Here is a 27235-nt window from a genome sequence, read left to right on the forward strand (position 1 = left end):
TTTACATTGAAAAAAGATTTCTTCATGCAAATATTATACTTATGTTTAAGGATAATTTGGGAATTGGATTAATTTTAAAAGCTTTTGTGTATCTCTCAGTCCCTCTGATTGCTATTGAGTATGAGAATTATTATAAACATTGGAACATTTTATGACACAGCTACTTATATATATGCTACAGAATTTTTTGAAGTGATATGTTTCCTTTTTTTTTAATTTATGGAAGAAGAATTACTGTACCAGGAAAGAAATTTATCACATAAAAACTGAAGCCATTTTCTCTCTCTGTGTGTGTGTGTGTGTGTGTGTGTATCATGTGTCCTTTTTCTCTATAAGTTAAATATATATACATATATATGTTTATGTGTATATATTTTTTATTTAGAAAAAAGCAAGTGAAAAATCAAACCTTACATCTATAAACCCAGTGTTTTCAATTTTCCTGAACAATGTTTATTTAGAAATTTAGAAATCACATTATTTTCTTCCAGGTATTTTTAGATAAATATAAAGAAAATCAACACTCCATTTTCAATGTCATATGCTCATAGTCAATACTTACTATCCAGCTAATTCTCTAATATTTATTAATTGGTATGTTGTAGCAATGTTTCAAATCCATTTATTAGTCACTTGCTGGTTCAGGTATTATACTAGACACTTTATATTTATCTCTTTATTCTTTAAAATAATGTTGAGAATTTTAAGTGAAGCAGAATGGCATTTTCTATTATATAATCATTAATCAAGAATGGGTTACAATGCTAATCACCATAATGTTACTTATCACCATGCTGTTACTCTAGGCTGTGACACCTATTTTATTATATGCTAACAAAGAATAAGATATATAATAACATGCAGTGAATAAAGATATGGTTTCTGTTTCCAACTTCTGAAAAGCAGCAACATCCAATGGAACTTTATGAGATGATGGAAGTATTCTGTAATATACTCTGTCTAGTATGGTGGCAAATAGCTGTATGTGGCTACAGAGTATTTGCGATGTGTTTAATATGACTGAGGATTTCAATTTTTTATTTTATTTATCTTTAATTAACTGGCCACATGTAGCTAGTGGTAACTTATTGAACTCTCAGTTCTAGAGTCTTATGTCTAGGTGAAGAACATAGAAGATAGAAAGGCAGTGGAATGTACCATAAAATTAATGGAACTTAATATCCGGCACATTTGCATATAAATTTTAGATCCTCTACTGATGATTGGTGAATCTTTGTGCAATAATCTCTTATGGTCTAAATTTCTATATCTGTAACATGAAAAATTTTGAACTGTTGTTGTAACAATGAAATGTTATTAAAAAATGTTTGATACAGGGCTGGGGATGTGGCTCAAGTGGTAGCATGCTCGCCTGGCATACGTGGGGCACTGGGTTTGATCCTCAGCACTACATAAAAATAAAATAAAGATGTTGTGTCCACTGAAAACTAAAAAATAAATATTAAAAAATTCTCTCTCTCTCTCTCTCTCTCTCTCTCTCTCTCTCTCTCAAAAAAAAAAATGTTTGATACAATCCTGGGCATATTATAGGCACATATTTGTACAACCATTTTCAAGGAAAACAATTTAAAAAGAGAGTTATAAACTTTGGCAAATGGGCACTGAGGGTGAGATTATATATAATGTATTAGATATTTGAGGTGATTTTTGAAATTGTACTTTTATTTTTGATAGATAGATGTTAAAGAGTATTTGACTGAGGGGATAAAGGGAGTGGTTGGAAGATATTCTATACAAATGAAACATCCTGAGAGGAACACATGAGATAAAGAATAGAGCATTTTCTGATAATGTTGATTTTTTTCAGATATTGCTGTATACTTTGGGGGAACTGAAATAGCAAGTAATAAACCTAGAAAGATAGATTGGATCAGTCTTTGTACAGGGTCTTGAATGCCATATTAAGAAACATGTACATAAATACAGAAGGGTATGGAGTACCTGTCCAGCTTTTTGAAGTAGAGAATGATAGATTTTAAATATATGTGTTGGTATATATGTTTTATTAATGATAATTTTATACAATTATGGCCATATTATCATTAAATTCTGGCATAAATGTGTACTTAATTATCCATGGATAATTTCATTAAGTATCTCTTAAATTCTTTTTGTTTTTAATTAAATGTTTTCTTAGATTTCAGAGCAGGACTTCCGAAGCTGCCAAACTTGAAGCTGAAGTTAGCAAAGCACAGGAAACAATCAAAGCTGCAGAAGTCTTAATTAATCAGCTTGATAGAGAACACAAGAGATGGAATGCCCAGGTTTGTTTTCAGAGAAGGGTCATAAAGAATCTAAAGTCTCAGGAAATTTATGATGTTATGTATTTGTTAAAAAAGTGAAAGACAAATATCCATTAACTTGCATCTGGCTTTGGACAAATGATCTACATAGACATGGTTACTAAGTGAATTAATCTTATTGCAAAATATCTTTATGAGAATGGATTTTTAGGAAAGCAAACAAATCCCATTTTTTTTTTAAAAGACAAGTTTCATATTTAGAATTAGATGTCTGAGTTTTAATATATTTTAACTTTTGGAAAAAATTAAATCGAAATGGTATTAGATTTTGAGTATGAAGAATAATCATCTGAGCTACAACCTGAGTCAGAAAGGCAGAAGTTTGTTAACAGTCTATAGGACTGAGAAGAGAAAGTAGAAGAAAAGGCAAAACAGAAATTAAAGAGTTAAGAAATGGGTTACAGGTATGGAATCACACAATTTGGTCATGGGAGGAGGAATATATGAACACTAACAAAAACAGGACAATGACAAGTTCAAAATATGTCTTGAAATAGAAAAATAATTCCTAGAGGGAAACTCTCATAAGAAAATATTACATCTCTTAAAACAGATTGCAAATTTAAGTAAAACTATTTCGTTTTTCTCAGAAAAGTACTGTTGTATAAGTTAAAATGTGATCCTGGATCTTTTTTTTTTTAATTTATTATTGGTCTTTCAAAATATTACATAGTTCTTAATACATCATATTACACGGTTTGATTCAAGTGGGTTATGAACTCCCACTTTTACCCCGTATACAGATTGCTGAATCATATCAGTTACCCTTCCATTGATTGACATATTGCCTTTCTAGTGTCTGATGTATTCTGCTGTCTGTCTTATTCTCTACTATCCCCCCTCCCCTCCCCTCCCCTCCCCTTTTCTCTCTCTACACCTTCTACTGTGAATCATTTCTTCCATTTGTATTATCTTGTCTTACCCCTCCTTTCCTCTTATATGTCATTTTGTATAACCCTGAGGATCGCCTTCCATTTCCATGCGATTCCCCTTCTCACTCCCTTTCCCTCCCCCCTCTCATCCCTGTTTAATGTAAATCTTCTTCTCAAGCTCTTCGTCCCTACCCTGTCCTTGTTTACTCCCCTTATATCAAAGGAGTCATTTGGTATTTGTTTTTTAAAGATTGACTAGCTTCACTTAGCATAATCTGCTCTAATGCCATCCATTTCCCTCCAAATTCTATGATTTTGTCATTTTTTAATGCAGAGTAATACTCCATAGTGTATAAATGCCACATTTTTTTATCCATTCATCTATTGAAGGGCATCTAGGCTGATTCCACAGTCTTGCTATCGTGAATTGAGCTGCTAAGAACATAGATGCAGCAGTGTCCCTGTAGCATGCTCTTATTAGGTCTTTAGGGAATAGACCGAGAAGGGGAATAGCTGGGTCAAATGGTGGTTCCATTCCCAGCTTTCCAAGAAATCTCCATACTGCTTTCCAAATTGGCTGCACCAGTTTTCAGTCCCACCAGCAATGAACAAGAGTGCCGTTTTCCCCTCATCCTCTCCAGCACTTATTGTTGTTTGACTTCCTAATGGCTGCCAATCTTACTGGAGTGAGATGGTATCTTAGGGTGGTTTTGATTTGCATTTCTCTGACTGCTAGCGATGGTGAGCATTTTTTCATGTATTTATTGATTGATTGTAGTGTCCTCCTCTGAGAAGTGTCTGTTCAGGTCCTTGGCCCATTTATTGATCGGGTTATTTGTTATCTTATTGTCTAATTTTTTGAGTTCTTTGTATATTCTGGTTATTAGGGCTCTATCTGAAGTGTGTGGAGTAAAGATTTGTTCCCAGGATGTAGGCTCCCTGTTTATCTCTCTTATTGTTTCTTTTGCTGAGAAAAAACTTTTTAGTTTGAGTAAGTCCCATTTGTTGATTCTAGTTGTTAACTCTTGCGCTATGGGTGTCCTATTGTGGAATTTGGAGCCCGATCCCACAGCATGTAGATCATAACCAACTTTTTCTTCTATCAGATGCCGTGTCTCTGATTTAATATCAAGCTCTTTGATCCATTTTGACTTAAATTTTGTGCATGGCGAGAGATAGGGATTCAGATTCATTTTGATGCAAATGGATTTCCAGTTTTCCCAGCACCATTTGTTGAAGATACTATCGTTCCTCCATTGCATACTTTTAGCCCCTTTATCAAATATAAGATAGTTGTAGTTTTGTGGATTGGTTACTGTGTCCTCTATTCTGTACCATTGGTCCACCCGCCTGTTTTGGTACCAGTACCATGCTGTTTTTGTTACTATTGCTCTGTAGTATAGTTTGAAGTCTGGTATCACTATACCGCCTGATTCACACTTCCTGCTTAGCATTGTTTTTGCTATTCTGGGTCTTTTATTTTTCCATATGAATTTCATGATTCTTTTATCAATTTCTACAAGATATGCTGTTGGGATTTTGATTGGCATTGCATTGAACTTATAGAGAACTTTTGGTAATATTGCCATTTTGATGATGTTAGTTCTGCCTATCCATGAGCAGGGTATATTTTTCCATCTTCTAAGGTCTTCTTCTATATCTTTCTTTAGGGTTCTGTAATTTTCATTGTATAAATCTTTCACCTCTTTTGTTAGGTTGATTCCCAAGTATTTTATTTTTTGGGGGGATATTGTGAATGGAGTAGTTGTCCTCATTTCCGTTTCAGAGGATTTGTCCCTGATATACAGGAATGCCTTTGATTTATGCGTGTTGATCTTATATCCTGCCACTTTGCTGAATTCATTTATTAGCTCTAATAGCTTCTTTGTAGACCCCTTTGGGTCTGCTAGGTATAGGATCATATCATCTGCAAATAGTGATAATTTAAGTTCTTCTTTTCCTATTTTTATGCCTTTAATTTCTTTTGTCTGCCTAATTGCTCTGGCCAGTGTTTCGAGGACTATGTTGAACAGAAGTGGTGAGAGAGGGCATCCCTGTCTTGTACCAGATCTTAGAGGGAATGCCTTCAATTTTTCTCCATTCAGAATGATGCTGGCCTGTGGCTTATCATAGATTGCTTTTACAATGTTGAGGTATGATCCAGTTATCCCTAAGTTTTCTAGAGTTTTGAACATAAAGGGATGCTGTACTTTGTTGAATGCTTTTTCTGCATCTATCGAGATGATCATATGGTTCTTATTTTTAAGTCTATTGATGTGGTGAATAACATTTATTGATTTCCGTATATTGAACCAGCCTTGCATCCCAGGGATGAATCCTACTTGATCATGGTGTATAATTTTTTTGATATGTATTTGAATCCGATTCGCCAGAATTTTATTGAGGATTTTTGCGTCAAGGTTCATTAGAGATATTGGTCTGTAGTTTTCTTTCTTTGAAGTGTCTTTGTCTGGTTTCGGAATCAGGGTGATGTTGGCCTCGTAGAATGAATTTGGAAGTTCTCCATCTTTTTCTATTTCCTGAAATAGCTTGAAAAGTATTGGTGTTAGTTCCTCTTTAAAGGTTTTGTAAAACTCTGCTGTATACCCATCGGGTCCTGGGCTTTTCTTAGTTGGTAATCTTTTGATGGTTTCTTCTATTTCCTCTATTGTTATTGGTCTGTTTAGATTGTCTATATCCTCCTTCCTCAATCTGGGCAGATTATATGACTTAAGAAATTTATCGATGCCTTCACTATCTTCTATTTTATTGGAGTATAAGGATTCAAAATAATTTCTGATTATCTTCTGTATTTCTGAAGTGTCTGTTGTGATATTGCCTTTTTCATCCAGTATGCTAGTAATTTGGGTTCTCTCTCTTTTTCTCTTTGTTAGCATGGCTAAGGGTCTGTGAATTTTATTTATTTTTTCAAAGAACCAACTTTTAGTTTTGTCAATTTTTTCAATTGTTTCTTTTGTTTCAATTTCATTAATTTCAGCTCTGATTTTAATTATTTCTTGCCTTCTACTTCTTTTGCTGTTGTTTTGCTCTTCTTTTTCTAGGATTTTGAGATGAAGTATGAGATCATTTATTTGTTGGTTTTTTCTTTTTTTGAGGAATGAACTCCAAGCAATGAATTTTCCTCTTAGAACTGCTTTCAATGTGTCCCATAGATTCCGATATGTTGTGTCTGTGTTTTCATTTAACTCTAGGAAGTTTTTAATTTCCTCCTTGATGTCTTCTAAAACCCATTGATCATTCAGCAACCTATTGTTCATTCTCCAAGTGATGCTTGATTTTTCCTTCCTTCTTTAATCATTGATTTTCAGTTTCATTCCATTGTGGTCAGATAAGATGCATGGTATTATCTCTACCCCTTTATATTGTCTAAGAGTTGCCCTGTGACATAATATATGATCTATTTTTGAGAAGGTTCCATGTGCTGCTGAGAAAAAAGTGTAACTACTTGATGTTGGGTGGTATAGTCTATATATGTCAATTAGGTCTAGGTTGTTAATTGTGTTATTGAGTTCTATAGTTTCCTTATTTAACTTTTGTTTGGAAGATCTGTCCAGTGGTGAGAGAGGTGTGTTGAAGTCTCCCATGATTATTGTATGGTGGTGTATTAGACTCTTGAACTTGAGAAGAGTTTGCTTGATGAACAAAGCTGCACCATTATTTGGGGCATATATATTTATGATTGTTATGTCTTGTTGGTGTATGGTTCCCTTGAGCAGTATGAAGTGTCCTTCTTTATCCCTTTTGATTAACTTTGGCTTGAAATCTATTTTATTAGATATGAGTATGGCCACTCCTGCTTGTTTCCGCAGTGCATATGCGTGGTATGATTTTTCCCAACCTTTCACCTTCAGTCTATGAATATCTTTTCCTATCAGATGCGTCTCCTGTAGGCAGCATATTGTTGGGTCTTGTTTTGTGATCCATTCTACTAGCCTGTGTCTCTTGATTGGTGAGTTTAAGCCATTAACATTTAGGGTTATTATTGAGATATGGTTTGTTCTTCTATCCATATTTGTTTATTGATATTACTAAACCTGATTTGTTATCCACTTTGACTACTTTCCCCCCTTTACTGTCCTACCTCCCATTGTTGGTTTTCAATGTTATTTTCCATTTCCCCTTCCTGTAATGTTTTGCCAAGGATTTTTTGAAGAGATGGTTTTCTACCTGTGAATTCTTTTAACTTTTGTTTATCGTGGAAGGTTTTAATTTCATCTTCTATCCTGAATCTTAATTTCGCCGGATACACGATTCTTGGTTGGAACCCATTTTCTTTCAGAGTTTGAAATATGTTATTCCAGGATCTTCTAGCTTTCAGAGTCTGTGTTGAGAGATCAGCTGTTATCCTGATTGGTTTACCCCTAAATGTAATCTGCTTTCTTTCTCTTGCAGCTTTTAAAATTCTCTCCTTATTCTGTATGTTGGACATCTTCATTATAATGTGTCTAGGTGTGGATCTCTTATGGTTTTGCACATTTGGCGTCCTGTAGGCTTCTAGGATTTGGGATTCTGTCTCATTCTTCAAGTCTGGGAAGTTTTCTCGTATTATTTCACTGAATAGACTGTTTATTCCTTTGGTATGGAGCTCTGTGCCTTCCTGTATCCCAATGACTCTTTCATTTGGTCTTTTGATATTGTCCCATAATTCTTGGATGTTCTGCTCATGGTTTCTTAGTAGTCTTGCTGAGCTATCTATGTTCTTTTCCAGTTGAAATACTTTGTCTTCATTGTCTGATGTTCTCTCTTCTAAGTGATCTACTCTGCTGGTAATATTCTCAACTGAGTTTTTAAGTTGGTTTACTGTTTCCTGCATTTCTAGGATTTCTCTTTGTTTGTTTTTTATTACCTCTATCTCCCTGTGAAATTGATCTTTTACTTCCTGGATTTGTTTGTCAATGTGATCTTTCATTGTCTGATTTTGCTGTCTCATGTCTTCCTTGAGACTCCAGATCATCTGAAGCATATATATCCTCAACTCTTTATCTGACATTCCATCTGTTGCAGCTATTACCTCTTCTAAAGTTGAGTTGACCTGCATTGCTTGTGGTCCTTTCTTTCCTTGTCTTTTCATACTGCTCGTGTTTCTTTCTGCTTGGTGCAACTGTTGTGTTTTTGAAATTTACCCCCTATTTATTTATATTGCTCTTGTATAGTTGGGAAGTCTCCCTTGCAGGGCGGGTAGTGGCTCTGCTCCTCCTCTAATTAGGGTGATCTGTCTACCCCGCTGATCGGTCGCAGGTCTGCCCACCCTGCGGGCACGGGTGGCGGCTCTGCTCTGCCCCCACTCCAATTCTGGTAACGTAACTACCACGCCCTGGGGTCGTTGGTCCTGATCTGGATGTGGGTGGCGGCTCTGCTGGGTCCCCACTCCAATTGGTGTGACGTGTCTACCGGGCTGGGAGGCCTCTAGGCCGGTGGGTCGCAGTTCTGCACAGCCCCCACTCCCAATGGGGGTACCTGACTACCTCTCCAACGGGTAGCTGAGCCCCCTCCGAACCCGGGCGGCGACCCTGCTCCACCCCCACTCCAACCAATGTGACGCGACTGCCTCGGTGTTGCGTGTCCACCACGCTGGCAAGCTACCTGACCTGACTTTCCAGTGGGCCGCAGGTCTGCCTGCCCTGCTTGCTCAGATGGCAGCTCTGCACAGCCCCTACTCCAAATGAGGTTACTTGGCTACCGCGCCTCGGGGTCGCTGGTCCTACTCTAGGCGTGGGCGGCTACTCTCTTCAGCCCCAGCTGCGTTTGGTGTGTCATGATACCACGCCGGCGGGTCACGTGGCCTGCTCTGGGTGCAGGAGGAAGCTCCACTCTGCCCCACAGCACCCAGCAGGAGCCTGACTGAGAAGCAGACACCGCTGGTTCCCTATCCTTGGGCCGAGGCAGCTTCGGTAGCCAGAACCCTGCCTCTGGGATCCCGATACACTCACCGCTGGGAGCTGGCTCCAGCGAGCGACCCCCACGTGTTCCCCTGCCCCCAGGCCAAAACTGTTCCGGGAGTCAGAACCCAGTCCCCCCAAGCTCAGCGCACGCTCCACTTGGAGCTGGTCTCCACTGGCAGTCTCCGCAGTTTCCTCAGACCTGGGCCAGGTTAGCCCTGTGAACCAGAATCCTGCTTCTGAGTGCCCGGCGCACGCCTTGCCAGGCACGAGCCTCTAGGCGTATTCTCCACAAGATCCCCAGTCCCGAGCCTGAGCAAGAAATCTGACTGCTAGATGCAGGCAAATACCAGCCTGAAATCACCTGTTCCGTAGCTGAATGAGCTGAGATCCCAGGAGAGCCCTGATGGCGGATGCCGACTGCCGGTTCGGGCGGGGTGGGCCAAGCCGCTCGGGTGTCAGCCGCTTGCAAAAGTGGCCGCTGGTTTCAGGACTTGACTTCTGCACCCGCCGCGGGGCCACCTGTGGAGCCGGGTAGCTGTGGCCGCGTGGTTAGGTACCGGCCGCGTGGTTAGGATCCGGGCGGGTGAGGCTGCTGCTCCCAGAGCGAGCTCTATGCCTCCCAGGGGAGCCCTGATGGCGGAGGCTGACTGCCGGTTCCGGCGGGGCGGGCCAAACCGCTCGGGTGTCAGCCGCTTGCAAAAGTGGACGCTGGTTTCAGGACTCGACTTCTGCACCCGCCGCGGGGCCACCTATGGAGCCGGGTAGCTGCGGCTGTGTGGTTAGGTACCGGGCGGGTGAGGGGGCTGCTCCCAGAGCGAGCTCTATGACTCCCAGGGGAGCCCTGATGGTGGAGGCTGACTGCCGGTTCGGGCGGGGCGGGCCAAACCGCTCGGGTGTCAGCCGCTTGCAAAAGTGGCCGCTGGTTTCAGGACTCGACTTCTGCACCCGCCGCGGGGCTACTCGTGGAGCCAGGTAGCTGTGGTGGCGTCACAAATCCCATTTTTATTATCTGGTGCTGAGGGGAAGGACAGGAATGAAAATGATCTAATATAAACTTAGTTCTCTTTAGAGACTTTTTTGAATTTACCTTTACCAAGACAATAATTTTAGGGTTCAATATTGTTGGCCATTTATTTTTTCCTGAAATATTCTATTATTTTTGCTTTGTTAGTCTTGTCTCTCAGTTTTTTTTAACTTTATAACCAGATTTCTTCCCTTACCTGATACTTCTCATTTGCTCATTCAATAATATTGATTATCTTCAGTATTCTCCTTGTTAACTCTTTTTTCTGAAATGGAACTGGGATTTTCTCATTCAGTGTTAATGTCATCTATACCACAGTTATGACCAAAGCTAGGATATACAGAGCTTAAAATTAATATTTCCAACTATACTTTAAATAATTGCATTACTTTTGTCTCTTAGGAACCCACCCAACATGTCTAAAGTAACTTATTTTTTTTTTCTAATTCCAGTTCATAATTTATTGAAGTTGTGTTTCTTCTATGCATCAAAGCTATAAATGTGGGCTGTCTTTAATGTTTCCTTGTTTAATTGTCATATCAATTTGCAATATTCTTCATATTTGCCTTCCATCTTTAATGCCAATCTTTTTCTTTTTTCATCTGGATTTTCCTAACTTGTCTCTCTCTTATCTAACCTTTTAATTAGTCCATCCTTTATTTGTTGGCTGAAATATATTTTTAAAACTCATCTCATTACATTATTTGCTGCCTCTTAAATCCCCTTTCTATTAAAAGTTAATAGAAAGGGGATTTGTTTAAAAATGTTAAAAGAGAGAATCCTTTGCGTTGCATGGAAAAACCTTTCATAATTGGCCTCCAACCAACTCTGCCCCTCTCTTTCATTCCTTCTGTATCACTGTCCTTCTGCTCTGTCTTGTGCTTCATCTGTACTAAAGATTACAATAATGAGTCTTGATTCATTAAATTTGTTATGTACCTTTGTTCATCAGTGTATTTTAATGTTATTTTATAAAGTGATACAAATTCACGCTATTCAGCTATGGTAAGGAAGATAATTAGTAATTTTCAATGACAAAATGTGTGTTTATCTCTACAAGTACATTAGGATTTCATACAAAACCACAGCAAGGTCTGTGGTCTTATTGTTATTTTAAAAATTTGACTGGTATATTCAAATAGATAAGGGATTATTACTTAAATAAATATTTGATTTTTCCATGAATGATTTTCAAATTAAAGGTTGTCATAGAACTTTTGCTTCAGTATATTTTAGTTTATTTTTGGATACCTGGGATCGAACTCGGGGGCACTCAACTACAGGGCCAAATAAACAAAATTCCATGAAGCTGTAATTTTCTTCTGTGATAGGACATATCCATTTATATCTCTTTCTCTCTTTTTCCAGGTTGCAGAGATAACAGAGCAATTAGCTACTCTTCCAAAACGAGCTCAACTATCTGCTGCTTTTATTACATATCTTTCTGCTGCTCCTGAGAGTCTCAGAAAAACCTGTTTGGAAGAATGGACCAAGTCAGCTGGTCTTAAAAGTTTGTATTTAGTTATTTGTGATTTTGAAATTTCAATATTCTAAAAATGCACATTTGACCTTTATTTCACTCTTTTGTTTTATTATTTCTTTATTTGAACTGGGGATTGAACCCAGGAGGCTTAACCACTGAGCTAAATTCCCAGTCCTTTTTATTTTTCATCTAGAGACAGTGTCTCCCTAAATTGCTGAGGCTGGCCTCTTATTTATTATCCTACTTCAGCCTCCCAAGTTGCTGGAATTACAGGTACTTGCCGCTGTGCCTAGCTATTTTGCTTTACTTCAGTGTTTAAACTCTTCTGTAAGTTGTAAGGATACTAGACTATAGATTTGCCAAATTTCACAAAAGTTTTGGGAACGTTTTGTTATTGCATCTTCTATTCCTAAATCACTATAAATAACAGACCACTAAAGGATTTTTGATATTGCATGAATTGAACTAAACATTTTATCTTTATAATAATTTTATGTAATAAGGTGAAATATAGGAACTCTAACGTTTCTTGTGCATTTTGTGGTTTGCACAAAATTACTTATGATTGTAAAACATTCACTCTGAAGAAATATGAGTTAACTAAAGTTCTATTCCTTTGAACTTTTTTTTAACTTCTTTATTCTTATATTTGAGTGCTAAATGTAGATGAATGGTTTTCAAATTAAAGGTTGTCATGGAACTTTTGCTTCAGTATATTTTAGTTTATTTTTGGATACCTGGGATCCAGCTCAGGGGCACTCAACTACAGGGCCAAATCACCAGCCCTATTTTGTATTTTATTTTAGAGACAGGGTCTCACTGAGTTGCTTAGTGCCTTGCTTTTGCTGAGGCTGGCTTTGAACTCTTGATCCTCCTGCCTCAGCCTCCCAAGCCTCTGGTTTTACAGGTGTCTGCCACTGCATCCTGCCTTGTTTCAGTATATTTTAAATAGTTTTATTTTCTTTCCTTTATCAAGTGCAAGATTATTGTAATGAAGTATTCTTGGTATCTTTAACTTTTCAGAATTTGATCTGAGGAGATTTCTTTGTACTGAAAGTGAACAGTTAATTTGGAAAAGTGAAGGCCTACCATCTGATGACCTTTCCATAGAAAATGCTCTTGTTATATTACAGGTAATTAATTAATTTGCTTTAATTTTCTCAGAAATGTTTTTTTTGGAGGCTTGCTAGAGAAATTCTTTACATTCTTAGGTTTTTGCAGTTATTGTTTTCTTAGTCATGTAAAAGTGAAAATATTTTGTTAATGAAAATTTACTTATTCTGTTAGTGAATGTATACTTCTCAATATAATTTATTTTTTACCTTAATATAAGAGTATAAACTAAATATAAGAGTATAAACTAAAGTGGCATTTTTATTCCAAAATATTCTAAATAGAAGTTTCTACTAGTAATAGAAATGCTATAGAGATAATTGGTTCATTTGGTTGTTTACTTACTTCATTTAGAGTATATGACTTTATAAATTTTACATTTTAATTTTATTTTATGTTGCAAAGTGAATTTAAGCTTTGGATTTTAAGTTGGAGATGACCATATGTATATTTTGAAAATTGTTCTTTGTCACTGTTTTCTTAAAGTTGAAAATATTACAACCTTTTTGGCAGTGAATGTGAAAACTAAATTCAAAGGCTTGTACACAGATAAAAATCATTACTTTGAATAGTTTGATTCTAACCATTAACTTGATTTTCCTTTCTGACATGCAATTTGCAAGGTAATTTTTCTTCCTTGATAATGTGAATTTTTTCCTATTCTCTCTCTGTGTCTCTTTCTCTGTCTCTCCATATATATATATCTCTCCATTGAAAAAGAAAAACCTTTTGTGTCCAGAAAAATAAATAAATAAATAAATAGATAGATAGATAGATAGATAAATAAATATATTTTTTGGTGCTGGGGATTGAAGCCAGGGACTTGTGCATGCAAGGCAAGCACTCCACTAACTGAGCTATATCCCCAGCCCTCAATAGCCTATATTTTACATTACCAGTGTTGTATTTCCTCTCTGTAACCCTTCTCCCTGCCCAGACACCATTTCCTTATTCTGTAATTTCATTGTCTCAGAGATAGCATGAGAATTGAATAATGATCCTCTTTAGGTAGCATAAACTGTTTATAAGATTCGTATTTTGGGCCTTATTTATTCTGGGATAATTTGTTTGGTTTTATTAGGCCTGTTAATCATCTGATTGTAGTTTGGTTGGTTGCATTGGTGTCCTACCAGAAGAGAAGTTGCTACCACAAATTAAATACTTTCCCCTCATTTTAATTTGATTTTGGTAATTCTTTGATTTATTTTTTAAACAATTTTTATCATTGCTTTTCCATTGGAACCACAAATCTGAAACTCTAAATGTATTTGTAAATAAGTTCATTGCATCATTGCAAACTGTATGCTTTTTTCAGATTTGTTATTGCTTCTCCCCAAGGTTTGGCAATCACCTCTTCTTGTTTCAGTAAATGTTTCAAGAATGTAATTGCAGATTTTCAAAAAAGGTCTAGTTTGGGGCTGGCGTTTTGTCTTAGCAGTAGAGCGCTTGCCTAGCATGTGTGAGGCATTGGGTTGGATCCTCAGCACCACATTAAAGAAAAAAAAAAGTTAAAAAAATATAATTCTAGTTTAAGAATTCTCTTTTTATTCCACAAGTAACCAGGAGAAGGAAGTCTTCAGAAAACATGTATTTATTACAGTAATTTTTGTTTTTTACTGATACCAATGGAAAATACTTAATTTTGTTTTCTGAGTTGTCTTTCATAATGAATATGTGCAAATTGATTTTAAAGTTAGTTTTAATAAGAAGCTTATATTTACTTTATATTTAATATTGACGAGTTCCTTTTAGTTATTTATTTGCAATTATTTAACAAAATAAAAATTATTTTTAAAAATGTTGGGGGGTATGGTAATCAGTGATTTTGTTGAATGAATTTTCCATCATTGTCAACATTCTATTTCAATTCTTAGGTAGACTAAATTCAAAATAAGTCATTATAGTTAAGGGTGTGATTGGATAGTACATGTTTATAACATCTAATCATTAAAATACTATGAATGTATATGAAATTAAATCTCTAAATATATACTACATGTGCATCTGTGAAGACTCCTGAGGAAAGATGGCTAATCATGATAAATAACATGTATTTTTGATTCTGAGGTTTATAAAATTTCTTCAAGTGTACAACAACTTTTCTGAGATTTTCTCTTTCGTTGGAGACTATTCAGATTCAAGTCTTGTAGTTACTCAAAAAAGTTTTAGATGTTAGGAAAAAGAAAAACCTTTTGTGTCCAGAATTATTTCTTTACTGGTCTTAACATAAATGCTTGAAGTTCTCATATTTGGCTTGCCTTAACAGTTGAAGTGCATGTATTCTCTGAGAGAGGAAATAGTCAAATTTTATTTATCCTTGACCTTGTAACAAGAGTTAGGTTTATGTTAGGAAAAAGCTTACATAACATGTCTTTGAGGAGCAGAGAAACATTTGGCTAATGTGATCATCCCTTGTGGATTGCTTGGGCTATGGTTTATATTAATAAACCTGGTACGGGTGATAAATTATATGATCTTTTTAACATTGGGCAACTCCATGAATAATGGAGAATATAAAGATGTTAGAAACAATAGAGAAGGTATGAGTGAAAAGCATTCTAAAAGGAGTTGGAAAAGAGGATAAGTATAAATTTCAGATTTTATATAATTTTTTCTTGTGAAGACATCTATTGGATATTTATATTTATTATTTATGAAAAGTTTGGTATCTAATTGGTTTTCTTTCAACAACTCAAAGTTTCTGAGATTTTTTTTTCCTTTCTGCTACTTGGTATATGTCAAGGAAATGCTAACTAATTTGATATTGTATGTCTAAAAACAAAGAATTATAAAGTTAAATCATAAAGGGGAAATTCTTTACTTCCCCAATAAATCATCATCATCATCGTCATCATCATCATCATCACTTATCTAGTAATTACTATGTGTATATATTATTGTTTAAGAATTAACATAGGTAAAGCAAATACTCAAAATTCTGACATCAACTCAATCTAGTAGGTGCATATGTAGCCCTTTTTATAGATAAGGAAATTGTGGCACAGAAGAGTTGATCATTTGTCCATTGCTGTCAAGTAGTTGAGCCAGGATTCAAACACAAGCTATCTAGCACCAGTTAGTACTCTAAAACTGCCTCCTATAGGAGTGTGTGTATGCACGCGCATGTACATGAATGACCTTAACTTAGTTATTTTGTGTTATTCTTGTTATGTAACTCTCCTTAGGTAATAAAGAGATAATAGGCTTTAATTTTATTTGTAAAGCTTTTTTTTTTTTGCTTTCATTCCGTTTAATGTATTAAAAATAAAAGTAAAGTTATAAAATGTCCTAAATGTTTTAAGAGTCATCACTTTCAAAAATGTCCCTTGCCCAATATTCCCTCCTAACCAAGGAAGGAAGAATTTAAATAGATATGTATTTCTAGTCTTGAATCTTTCTTCTGAGTTCCTGACCTCTATAGTTCCAACTACTGTAGAATATTTTTATCTAGGAAGCTCAAGCTTTATCTGCCTTTAATTGAATTTGCTGTTTTTTTTTTTATTGAGAATCTTTCTGTGACCCATTACAGCCCATATAAAAAACTATTTATGCTTTTAAATAATTGAGATGTGCAGAAATTTGGGGCTAGCTTCAGAATTCAGAAGGTATTAATAGGACATTTCTTTCTTCATCTTGACAGATGGATTTATTCTCAGATAGGTTCTCTTTACCCTTCATTAGCAATAGTTTTTGGTGTCTCCATGTTTTCCATTATCAGAGTTTTTGTTTCTAGATTAAGGATATGCCACATCCTCCTTCCGCCTTTACTCTAAGCATGTATGTCAAGCTTATGAAAGGATTCTGATTAGTATGGGATACCTACTCATTCTGTGGATACAGGGTTCAGTGATTGATAACCTCATCCGAAATATGTTAAGTGGGGCATGCAGGACAGCATAGGTAGCTCTTCACTATAAAAATCTTTTTGTTTTTAATTTTTTATCATTGGTTTTCCTTATTTCCCATCATTGACAATATTGTAATCTTGGCCCAGTAGTGCAAACTATAAGCTGGGAGTCATTCCCACTGTCTCTTTTTCTTTCAGTTTATTATTCATCTTGTCTTGTCAAATATATTTTTCAGATATCTCAAGAATGCATCCTGTTTTAATCACATCCACTACCAGTGGCTTCATTTATACTTTCATCAATTTGTATCTGGATAAATACATTATTATAATATCTGATTCCTTGTCCTGAGTCACTTCTTTATAGTTGTTGAAGGGATCCTTCAAAAACAAATCAAGTAATATTATTTCAATTAATATATTTCATTGACTTCCCATTGCCTGCAGTATGAAATTTTCACCATCGTTAGACATGGTATAAAAAGGTCTTCATGATCACACAGATGCCAGATTACTTATGCCATTTTTTTAAAAAATATTTTTTAGTTGTAGTTGACACAATGACACAATAAAATACCCTTAGTTAATTAATTAATTTATTTTTATGTGGTGCTGAGGATCAAACCCAGGGCTTTGCACGTGCTCGGCAAGTGCTCTACCGCTGAGCCACAACCCCGTCCCTACTTCTGCCATTTTTATATATCATCTTTGCCCATATTTTTCTTAATCAAGCTGTGTCAGACTACTGGAATTTTCCAGGTACTCCGAACTTTGTTATTATTCTTTTCATCATGGTATTTTTTTATCCAAAATGATTTTTTTTCTTCTTTGCTTTCCTAATTTTTTCTTGGCTTTGATTGATTTGAATTGTTTCCTAGTCTCTGCCCTATCTCCATATATCATTCTTCTGTAGCATTTTGTATACTTCTGAATGATGGGTTTTTTATTTTTGCTTCTTTATTGGATGTCAAGTCACTGAGGTCAAGGGAATATATCTTATTAATTTCTGTATCCTTTGAACTTTGTGTTACTGTAGATTCTAAGGTAGATGAATAAATGAATGAAAGCTCAACATTTTTGATCTATTATAAGTTGTTAATTATATAATTTAACTACATTTCATCATGCAACACAGATAAAATATACCTTAGAAATTTTCTCTAAATCTCTGTGTAAAAGTATAAATGAGATGAACAAAAACTTGTAAGTACCCTTTAAATTTGTTAAACATATTTCCTTTGCTAAAAATAGATTTTGAAACATTACCATTTTCTTTTCTTTTCTTTTTTTTTTCAACTGCATCAGATCATTGGTTTGAAATCATGGGTAAGAAAACTCCTTCAAATTTTAAAATCATACTGTCAGGGTTAAGCAAAATCTCATAGAATTGTGTAATGTTTATTATTGAATGCCACCATAAAAGTAGACCCTAAACCCATAGTAATACTAAGAACATAATTACTAACCACATCATTTTTCTAGGATTAGTACATTTATTTGATGGAACAGTAAGAGAAATCTATAGAAATAGATTCTGGGTAATGATCATACAGTGATGTAACATGGCAAGGGGGAATATTCTACTCTGGTTGCAAACAAAAACAAATTCTTTGTGGAGAATTTAAATACTGTAATAAAGCTGTTTTAAAGCCACGTATGTTTTCATTATGACCATGTGCTAGGAATTCTAAATGGTGTTGGTGATAAAAAGCTATTAGTCTACAAGGCAAATTATTCCTACTATTGCCTTCCTTCTTGATATGCCACTGAAATAACAAGTGTTTTATGAGATTGATACACCTCAGTCCTAAGTTTTTATTCTACTCTTTCACATGTGTTTTCTTATCCCTATAATGTACAATTACATTTTTTTCAAATAAGTGAAAATTTAACAAAAATTAGTTCATTCATTTAAATCTGATTTAGTAGGTAGTGGTAATTATTAGATGACTTCTAGAGTTATTGCATATTTATTTGGTGCTAGGAGGTATACATTTTTTTATACATATAATTGGCTTCCTATTATCTCTAAGAGCCATTGTGTGTAAGACGTCTTCACTGGGTTCTAAACTCCTGTATGTTTTAGAGATTAACTAGTGCAGGACATTCTGCAATGAATTTAGTTTCTAGTTCATTAGATTTAAGCATATAAAGTCTAATTTTCATTTCTAAGACAAGGCTTTATGGTAGATATTTACTGCTTTAGAAGAATCAATGTCTTAAAATGTAAATAACTATGTTAAAATTATTTCAGCAGTATTTTTATGATTAGCTCATGGGTCTTTTATAAGGCCTTTATGGTTTATTCACCCAGAAAATGTATAAAGTTCGGGAATACCTTGATTTTGCATTTTAAAAACCAGAACAAATAGTGCAAATAGCATCAGCATGGGAATAAAACTCTTGCTTAGTATATTGTTAACATACACTTTGAGTTATTGTGTAACAAATGGGACTATGCACAGTTTAATTACTTAATATTATTTCATTGAAAATTTATTAATTTGGTTTTCCAGTACTGATATGTACTGTACCTGTATTTATTCCTTTTGGTTGTACAGTTGCATCCTCCACAGTCAGCTCATTTAGAAATTGTTTCATAATTTTTAGGCATTTATTTTCATTAAATCAAACCATACTCATTTAATTAACATTCTTCTTCTTTTCAATCTAGAGTCGAGTGTGTCCATTTCTTATAGATCCTTCATCCCAAGCTACAGAATGGTTAAAAACACATTTGAAGGACTCACATTTGGAGGTTATTAATCAACAGGTATGTATTACTTATTATTCAGATGCTAACTAAGAATAGCATCTTATAGTGAAAATAATTCTGGGTGTATAATTAGAAAACAGATCCAAGACTGTGGCCTATAATTTACCTGGAGCTGGATTTGGGGAAAGAAATATAACTCACTTAGCTTCAGTTTTGTAATTTGTAAAAAGTGATGAGAATATTTATTTGGTGCTAGGTATTGATCAAAGCCCTGGGAATTTCATAGTGAGTAAAGTAGTCACACTTTCTGTTCTTATGAAGAGGATGCTATAGTAGGTTAGAGAAACAAATATTTTCTCTAAGTTATGATTAATGGCACAAATATAACTAATTTAGCTTAGAGAATCAGAAAATTCTCCTGGTCTTCAGCACATTTGTAGTTTTCTTGAATGTCTCTCACAATTTCCTATTCCTATAACATACCAAGAAGAATATTTAATATGTCCCAATATTTGACATTTTGGTCAGTAAAATGTAATCATAGTCTTTTTTTAATAGTGATTTCTTACTGTCATATTTATCTTGCTAAGAAAATTATATTTGGTTATTTTTAAATTTCATTTTTGGAAGCCCTAGTTGTATGACTTACTTTTTTTTTTTTAAAAAAAAATTTATTCTTAAGTTTTAGATGCACACAATATCTTTATTTTACATTTATGTGGTGCTGAGGATTGAACCCAGTGCCTTATGCATGCAAGGCAAGCACTCTACCACTGAGCCAAAACCCCACCCCTGTATGACTTGCTTTTATAGATATTCTCTTGTATTTGAAAAATTATTTTTAAAACTTACCTTATTTTTATAAATGGGGTTTCTATCTCATTTGTTTGTAGTAAAAATAATTGAAAATTAGATAATATATAAAATATAATCATGTATTGCTTAATCAGGGTGATATATTCTAAGAAACGTGTTGGGCAATTTTGCCATTGTATGAATATCATAGAGTGTGCTTTCACAAGTCCAGGTCATATGGCCTACTACCCACATGGGCTATGTAATGTAGCCTATTGCTGCTGTGCTACAAATATGTACAGCATGTTACTGTACTAAATATTGTAGGTAACTGGTAACACAATGGTAAACACATCTAAATATAGAAAAGGTACATAGAATGTGGTATAAAATATAAAAATAAATTGTATCTCTGTGTAGGTAGGCACTTACTATGAATGGAATCAGCAGGACTAAAAGTTGCTCTAGCTGAGTCAGTGAGTGAGTGTTGTGAATGTGAAAGCTCAGTTCATTACTGCATACATCTGGAGAATTGATTAACACTGTATATTTATTTATTTATTTTTTTTCCCAAGCAAAAATAGGGGAGTTTATTATTATTATTATTATCTTTTTATTGTTGGTCGTTCAAAACATTACATAGTTCTTAATACATCATATTTCACAGTTTGATTCAAGTGGGTTATGAACTCCCAATTTTACCCCGTATAAAGATTGCTGTATCACATCAGTTACCCTTCCATTGATTGACATATTGCCTTTCTAGTGTCTGATGTATTCTGCTGTCTGTCTTATTCTCTACTATCCCCCCTCCCCTCCCCTTCCCTCCCCTCCCCTTTTCTCTCTCTACCCCTTCTACTGTATATCATTTCTTCCATTTGTATTATCTTGTCTTACCACTCCTTTCCTCTTATATGTCATTTTGTATAACCCTGAGGATCGCCTTCCATTTCCATGCGATTTCCCTTCTCACTTCCTTTCCCTCCCACCTCTCACCCCTGTTAATGTAAATCTTCTTCTCAAGCTCTTCGTCCCTACCCTGTCCTTGTTTCCCTCCCCTTATATCAAAGGAGTCATTTGGTATTTGTTTTTTAAAGATTGACTAGCTTCACTTAGCATAATCTGCTCTAATGCCATCCATTTCCCTCCAAATTCTATGATTTTGTCATTTTTTAATGCAGAGTAATACTCCATTGTGTATAAATGCCACATTTTTTTTATCCATTCATCTATTGAAGGGCATCTAGGCTGATTCCACAATCTTGCTATCGTGAATTGTGCTGGTATGAACATCAATGTAGCAGTGTCCCTGTAGCATGCTCTTATTAGGTCTTTAGGGAATAGACCGAGAAGGGGAATAGCTGGGTCAAATGGTGGTTCCATTCCCAGCTTTCCAAGAAATCTCCATACTGCTTTCCAAATTGGCTGCACCAATTTGCAGTCCCACCAGCAATGAACAAGAGTGCCCTTTTCCCCGCATCCTCTCCAGCATTTATTGTTGTTTGACTTCCTAATGGCTGCCAATCTTACTGGAGTGAGATGGTATCTTAGGGTAGTTTTGATTTGCATTTCTCTGACTGCTAGCGATGGTGAGCATTTTTTCATTACTTATTGATTGATTGTATGTCCTCCTCTGAGAAGTGTCTGTTCAGGTCCTTTGCCCATTTATTGATTGGGTTATTTGTTATCTTATTGTCTAATTTTTTGAGTTCTTTGTATATTCTGGTTATTAGGGCTCTATCTGAAGTGTGTGGAGTAAAGATTTGTTCCCAGGATGTAGGCTCCCTGTTTATCTCTCTTATTGTTTCTTTTGCTGAGAAAAAACTTTTTAGTTTGAGTAAGTCCCATTTGTTGATTCTAGTTGTTAACTCTTGAGCTATGGGTGTCCTATTGAGGAATTTGGAGCCTGATCCCACAGTATGTAGATCATAACCAACTTTTTCTTCTATCAGATGCCGTGTCTCTGATTTAATATCAAGCTCCTTGATCCATTTTGAGTTAACTTTTGTGCATGGCGAGAGATAGGGATTCAGATTCATTTTGATGCAAATGGATTTCCAGTTTTCCCAGCACCATTTGTTGAAGATGCTATCCTTCCTCCATTGCATGCTTTTAGCCCCTTTATCAAATATAAGATAGTTGTAGTTTTGTGGATTGGTTACTGTGTCCTCTATTCTGTACCATTGGTCCACCCGCCTGTTTTGGTACCAGTACCATGCTGTTTTTGTTACTATTGCTCTGTAGTATAGTTTGAAGTCTGGAATCGCTATACCGCCTGATTCACACTTCCTGCTTAGTATTGTTTTTGCTATTCTGGGTCTTTTATTATTCCATATGAATTTCATGATTCTTTTATCTATTTCTACAAGAAGTGCTGTTGGGATTTTGATTGGCATTGCATTGAACTTATAGAGAACTTTTGGTAATATCGCCATTTTGATGATGTTAGTTCTGCCTATCCATGAGCAGGGTATATTTTTCCATCTTCTAAGGTCTTCTTCTATATCTTTCTTTAGGGTTCTGTAATTTTCATTGTATAAATCTTTCACCTCTTTTGTTAGGTTAATTCCCAAGTATTTTATTTTTTGGGGGGATATTGTGAATGGAGTAGTTGTCCTCATTTCCGTTTCAGAGTGTTTGTCGCTGATATACAGGAATGCCTTTGATTTATGCGTGTTGATCTTATATCCTGCCACTTTGCTGAATTCATTTATTAGCTCTAATAGCTTCTTTGTGGACCCTTTTGGGTCTGCTAGGTATAGAATCATATCATCTGCAAATAGTGATAATTTAAGTTCTTCTTTTCCTATTTTTATGCCTTTAATTTCTTTTGTCTGCCTAATTGCTCTGGCCAGTGTTTCGAGGACTATGTTGAACAGAAGTGGTGAGAGAGGGCATCCCTGTCTTGTACCAGATCTTAGAGGGAATGCCTTCAATTTTTCTCCATTCAGAATGATGCTGGCCTGTGGCTTATCATAGATTGCTTTTACAATGTTGAGGTATGATCCAGTTATCCCTAAGTTTTCTAGAGTTTTGAACATAAAGGGATGCTGTACTTTGTTGAATGCTTTTTCTGCATCTATCGAGATAATCATATGGTTCTTATTTTTAAGTCTATTGATGTGGTGAATAACATTTATTGATTTCCGTATATTGAACCAGCCTTGCATCCCAGGGATGAATCCTACTTGATCATGGTGTATAATTTTTTTGATATGTATTTGAATCTGATTCGCCAGAATTTTATTGAGGATTTTTGCGTCAAGGTTCATTAGAGATATTGGTCTGTAGTTTTCTTTCTTTGAAGTGTCTTTGTCTGGTTTCGGAATCAGGGTGATGTTGGCCTCGTAGAATGAATTTGGAAGTTCTCCCTCTTTTTCTATTTCCTGAAATAGCTTGAAAAGTATTGGTGTTAGTTCCTCTTTAAAGGTTTTGTAAAACTCTGCTGTATACCCATCCGGTCCTGGGCTTTTCTTAGTTGGTAATCTTTTGATGGTTTCTTCTATTTCTTCTATTGTTATTGGTCTGTTTAGGTTGTCTATATCCTCCTGACTCAATCTAACACTGTATATTTAAATTATACCAAATTCACAAACATTTTCTTTTATCAATAATGTTAACCTTAGTTTGCTCTTTTTACCTTATAAACTTTAGCTTAAAACACATATAACTGTACATATTTTATTTTTATATATCTTTATTTTATAAGAATTTACCTATTTTTAAATTAATTTTTAAAAAATTTTGAACTTAAAAAATACTGTTCTTTTTAGTTATACAGAACACTAGTTACCTTTTGACATAATTATATAAGTATGGGATATATTTTATTCTATTTTAGACCCTGTATCTCTCCTCTTTTCTTTTCTCCTCCTCCTGCTCCCTTCCGTCTAATGATCTTTCTGCCATTTACCTGTCATTATTATTTGTTTAAATTAATTTCTTGTGGATGTACATGATATCAGATTCACCATTGTGTATTCATATATGTGCATTGGTAAGTTATGTCAGATTCATTTCACTGACTTTCCCTTTCTTATCCTTTCTACCTTCCCTTCATCTCCCTTTTTCTAACCCACTAATCTTCTGTTGCCCCCTCCCCACACTTATTTTGGGTTAGCTTCTACATATTAGAGAAGACATTCAACCTTTGGCTTTTTGACTTTTGGGGACTGGCTTATATCACCTAGCATGATAGTCTCCAGATTCATCCATTTACTGGCAAATGTTATAAAGTCATTCTTCTTTATGGCAGAGTAATAATACTCCATGTGTGTATATAGAGCACGATTTCTTTATTCATTTATCTGTTGAAGGATACCTAGATTGGCTCCCTGGCTTAGCTATTATGAATTGTGTTGTTATAAACATTGATGTGGCTGTGTCACTTTAGTGTGCTGATTTTAAATCCTCTGGTTATATACCGAGACATGGGATTACTGAGTCAAATGGTGGTTCTATTCTTACTTTTCTGAGGACTGTCTGTACTGCTTTCCAGAGTGGTTGTACCAGTTTGCAGTCCCATCAACAGTGTATGAGTATATACTTTTCTTCACAAATTCACCAATATTTATTGTTTCTTGTGTTCTTGATAATTGCCATTCTGACTATAGTAAGATGAAATCTCAGTATAATTTTAATTTGTATTTCTCTAATTGCTAGAAACATTGAACATTTTCTCATATATTTGTTGACCATTTGTGAACTTTTTTTGTTAAAAGTAAAGACAAACAAATATACTAGTCTAGGCTTTCACAAGGTCAGAATCATCAATACCATTATCTTTTTCTAGAATAACTCCAGAAGGACCTGCCTGTGACTATTTTATAAGTTAATTTTAGAAAACATAAGTAAAAGGAATATACTCTAAAGTATATTTCATGTACTCTAAAATATACTCTAAAGCATAAAGTATATATATAACATATATATACATAAAGTTATTTATTATTATTATTTGGTATAATATACTAATATATAATTGTATTGTTGTACTTTTATAATATGCCTGACAGCTCAGCATTGTGCTACGACAGCTATGATGTACTAGTCAATAGGAAGTTTTTCACTCCGTTATAATCTTATGGGACTACTATTGTAAATGTGGTCCATTGTTGACTGAAATATTATGTGGTGCATGATTGTACTTTAGTCTCATTTGGGGTTTTCAGTATAAGATCTTAATAATTATCCCAAATATTATACTTTATTTTTCATCTTTGTTGGAGGCATGGAGTAATATTTTAAACTCCTTTTTTTTTTTTGCTAGCTAAAAAGCCACAAAAGTCTTCATTGATTGTAGAGTCTTGTTGAAGAGTCTTAATTAATAATTTATTAATTAAAAATTAAACTTAATTATTAAACCTGTCACACTAAGAAATATCTATGGGAATTCATCATTTTCCTTTTTTAAACTCCCCATTCAATAGTTGATTTGGAATATAGGCAAAGTAGTTCTTATTAATTCCTGATAATTTATTACAGATAGAATTTGAAATTTATTTCTATAAAAAATTTATAATTATAGTAGAAAATTAAAGAAAGACATTTGTATTGTGGGGTAAAGAGATGATATTCAATGGGTATAGTGTTCCACATGTGGATGACCAAAAAGTTCTAGAGATCTGCTACCTATATTGTTATAATTAACAACACTGTAATATATACTTAAAAATTGTTGAGCTTTTAGATGTTTTTTCAACAATAAAAAAATGGTCGAAATTCTTATTTTTTAAAAATATTTCTATTTAAGTGATGAAAATTTTAAGATAACTTATTCAATTAAAATAATTCAAGTACTTGTAACTAGAAACATAATTGAGTAATTTGAATTATTAACATTAAAATTACATTTAAAATGTTCTTATTTTTCTAGTACTATATTCATTTATCATCTATAAGGATCTTTGTATATACTTATATAATAAAAAAATTAATATGTATTCCTTTTTATTCTCACAGGATAGTAACTTTATCACAGCTCTTGAGTTGGCTGTACGTTTTGGAAAAACCCTTATTATACAAGAAATGGATGGTGTAGAACCTGTTCTTTATCCATTATTGAGACGAGATCTGGTTGCTCAAGGTAAATATTCGATTTTCCAGGGAATGCATATTTTTATGATTTCTCAAAGTAATTAAACCTGTTACAAGCTTGCAAGAGCCCTCATCCTGTGGAGTCACATGGACATGCTTAACTCTTTCCATAATAAAATATTGGGGCTAACAGGGCAAAGCCAAAAAAGAGCAAAGCATACATTGTTTTTTGATCATCTGTTATGCCAGCAACAAGTTGTGATAACACATGTGAAATGTCTAGAAAGGAAGCTCATTACAAACTCAGTAGTGTTTATTGGGGATTGATTATGAGAGCAAATTCTCTCACTCATAGCAATTCCCCAAAGGAAAGCAGATGTTTGGCATAAGCCCCATTGTTTCTGTAAACAGTTAAGACACAGTTAGCCTCTTTTATTAGTTCTGAAAATGAAGGGAATTCTTCCTAAATCCAAGTTCTCAGACACTGGCCATGAACCAATTTTTAAAGCAGATCATTCTAAGGCTAGCAGTCTCAGGATTGATACATTACCTCTTTTCTTCATAGGAATCCACTCCAGATTTTAGAAGGTGATGCCCTGAAACTTTTAAGAGTGTGTTCATGCAAAGGGGATACACATGCATAATGTACCATGTACATATACATATATGCATGCACATTACCACATAACTTGCTAACAAGATTAAAATAGAAAATGAGGTTATTGGGACAAAGCAGAGAAATAGCAAAATACACACTTTTGATCTTCTGTTATCCCATAAAAAGGTATGCTTGAACTGGCTAGGGTTAATATGTTCTGTAAAAAAAATCTAGGGGACATTTTACCTTTTGAAGTTTTTAAAAATATATTTGTGGGGCTACTATATAACAATAGAAGCTTTCTAATCAGAACAGGATCTTGCTAGAAAGGAGTTGCCTGTAAGAGCCATCTCTAGTCTCAATCTGTTTTTTTGTTGGAGCAAACTCAGCTCTGTTGATCCTGCTTCTCATTGTGGCATTATGACTGGAGTGGAAATAAACTATTAAGGCTATCTGGATTTAATACTCTTTTTTTTTCTATATCTTGATCCTGAAGGGCTTATGAACTATAAATCTTTAAGAGT

At 34.8% G+C, this 27235-nt stretch overlaps 1 protein-coding gene across 2 annotated transcripts in view; it reads left to right on the top strand.

Moving 5' to 3' along the window:
- Dync2h1 (dynein cytoplasmic 2 heavy chain 1) overlaps positions 1–27235 on the top strand; it is a 334173-nt gene that overhangs the window by 121072 nt on the left and 185866 nt on the right. The window contains exons 61-66 of one of the 2 annotated variants that reach the window (XM_026392460.2): positions 2159–2285; positions 11492–11633; positions 12630–12739; positions 17872–17892; positions 19241–19339; positions 26039–26162. In XM_026392460.2, coding sequence (XP_026248245.2) covers positions 2159–2285; positions 11492–11633; positions 12630–12739; positions 17872–17892; positions 19241–19339; positions 26039–26162 — 623 coding nt within the window. The remainder of the gene's footprint in view (positions 1–2158; positions 2286–11491; positions 11634–12629; positions 12740–17871; positions 17893–19240; positions 19340–26038; positions 26163–27235) is intronic. The other variant, XM_026392459.2, reaches the window with a different exon arrangement.

This window comes from Urocitellus parryii, chromosome 4 (assembly GCF_045843805.1).
Source record: "Urocitellus parryii isolate mUroPar1 chromosome 4, mUroPar1.hap1, whole genome shotgun sequence".
NCBI classification, from domain to species: Eukaryota; Metazoa; Chordata; class Mammalia; order Rodentia; family Sciuridae; genus Urocitellus; species Urocitellus parryii.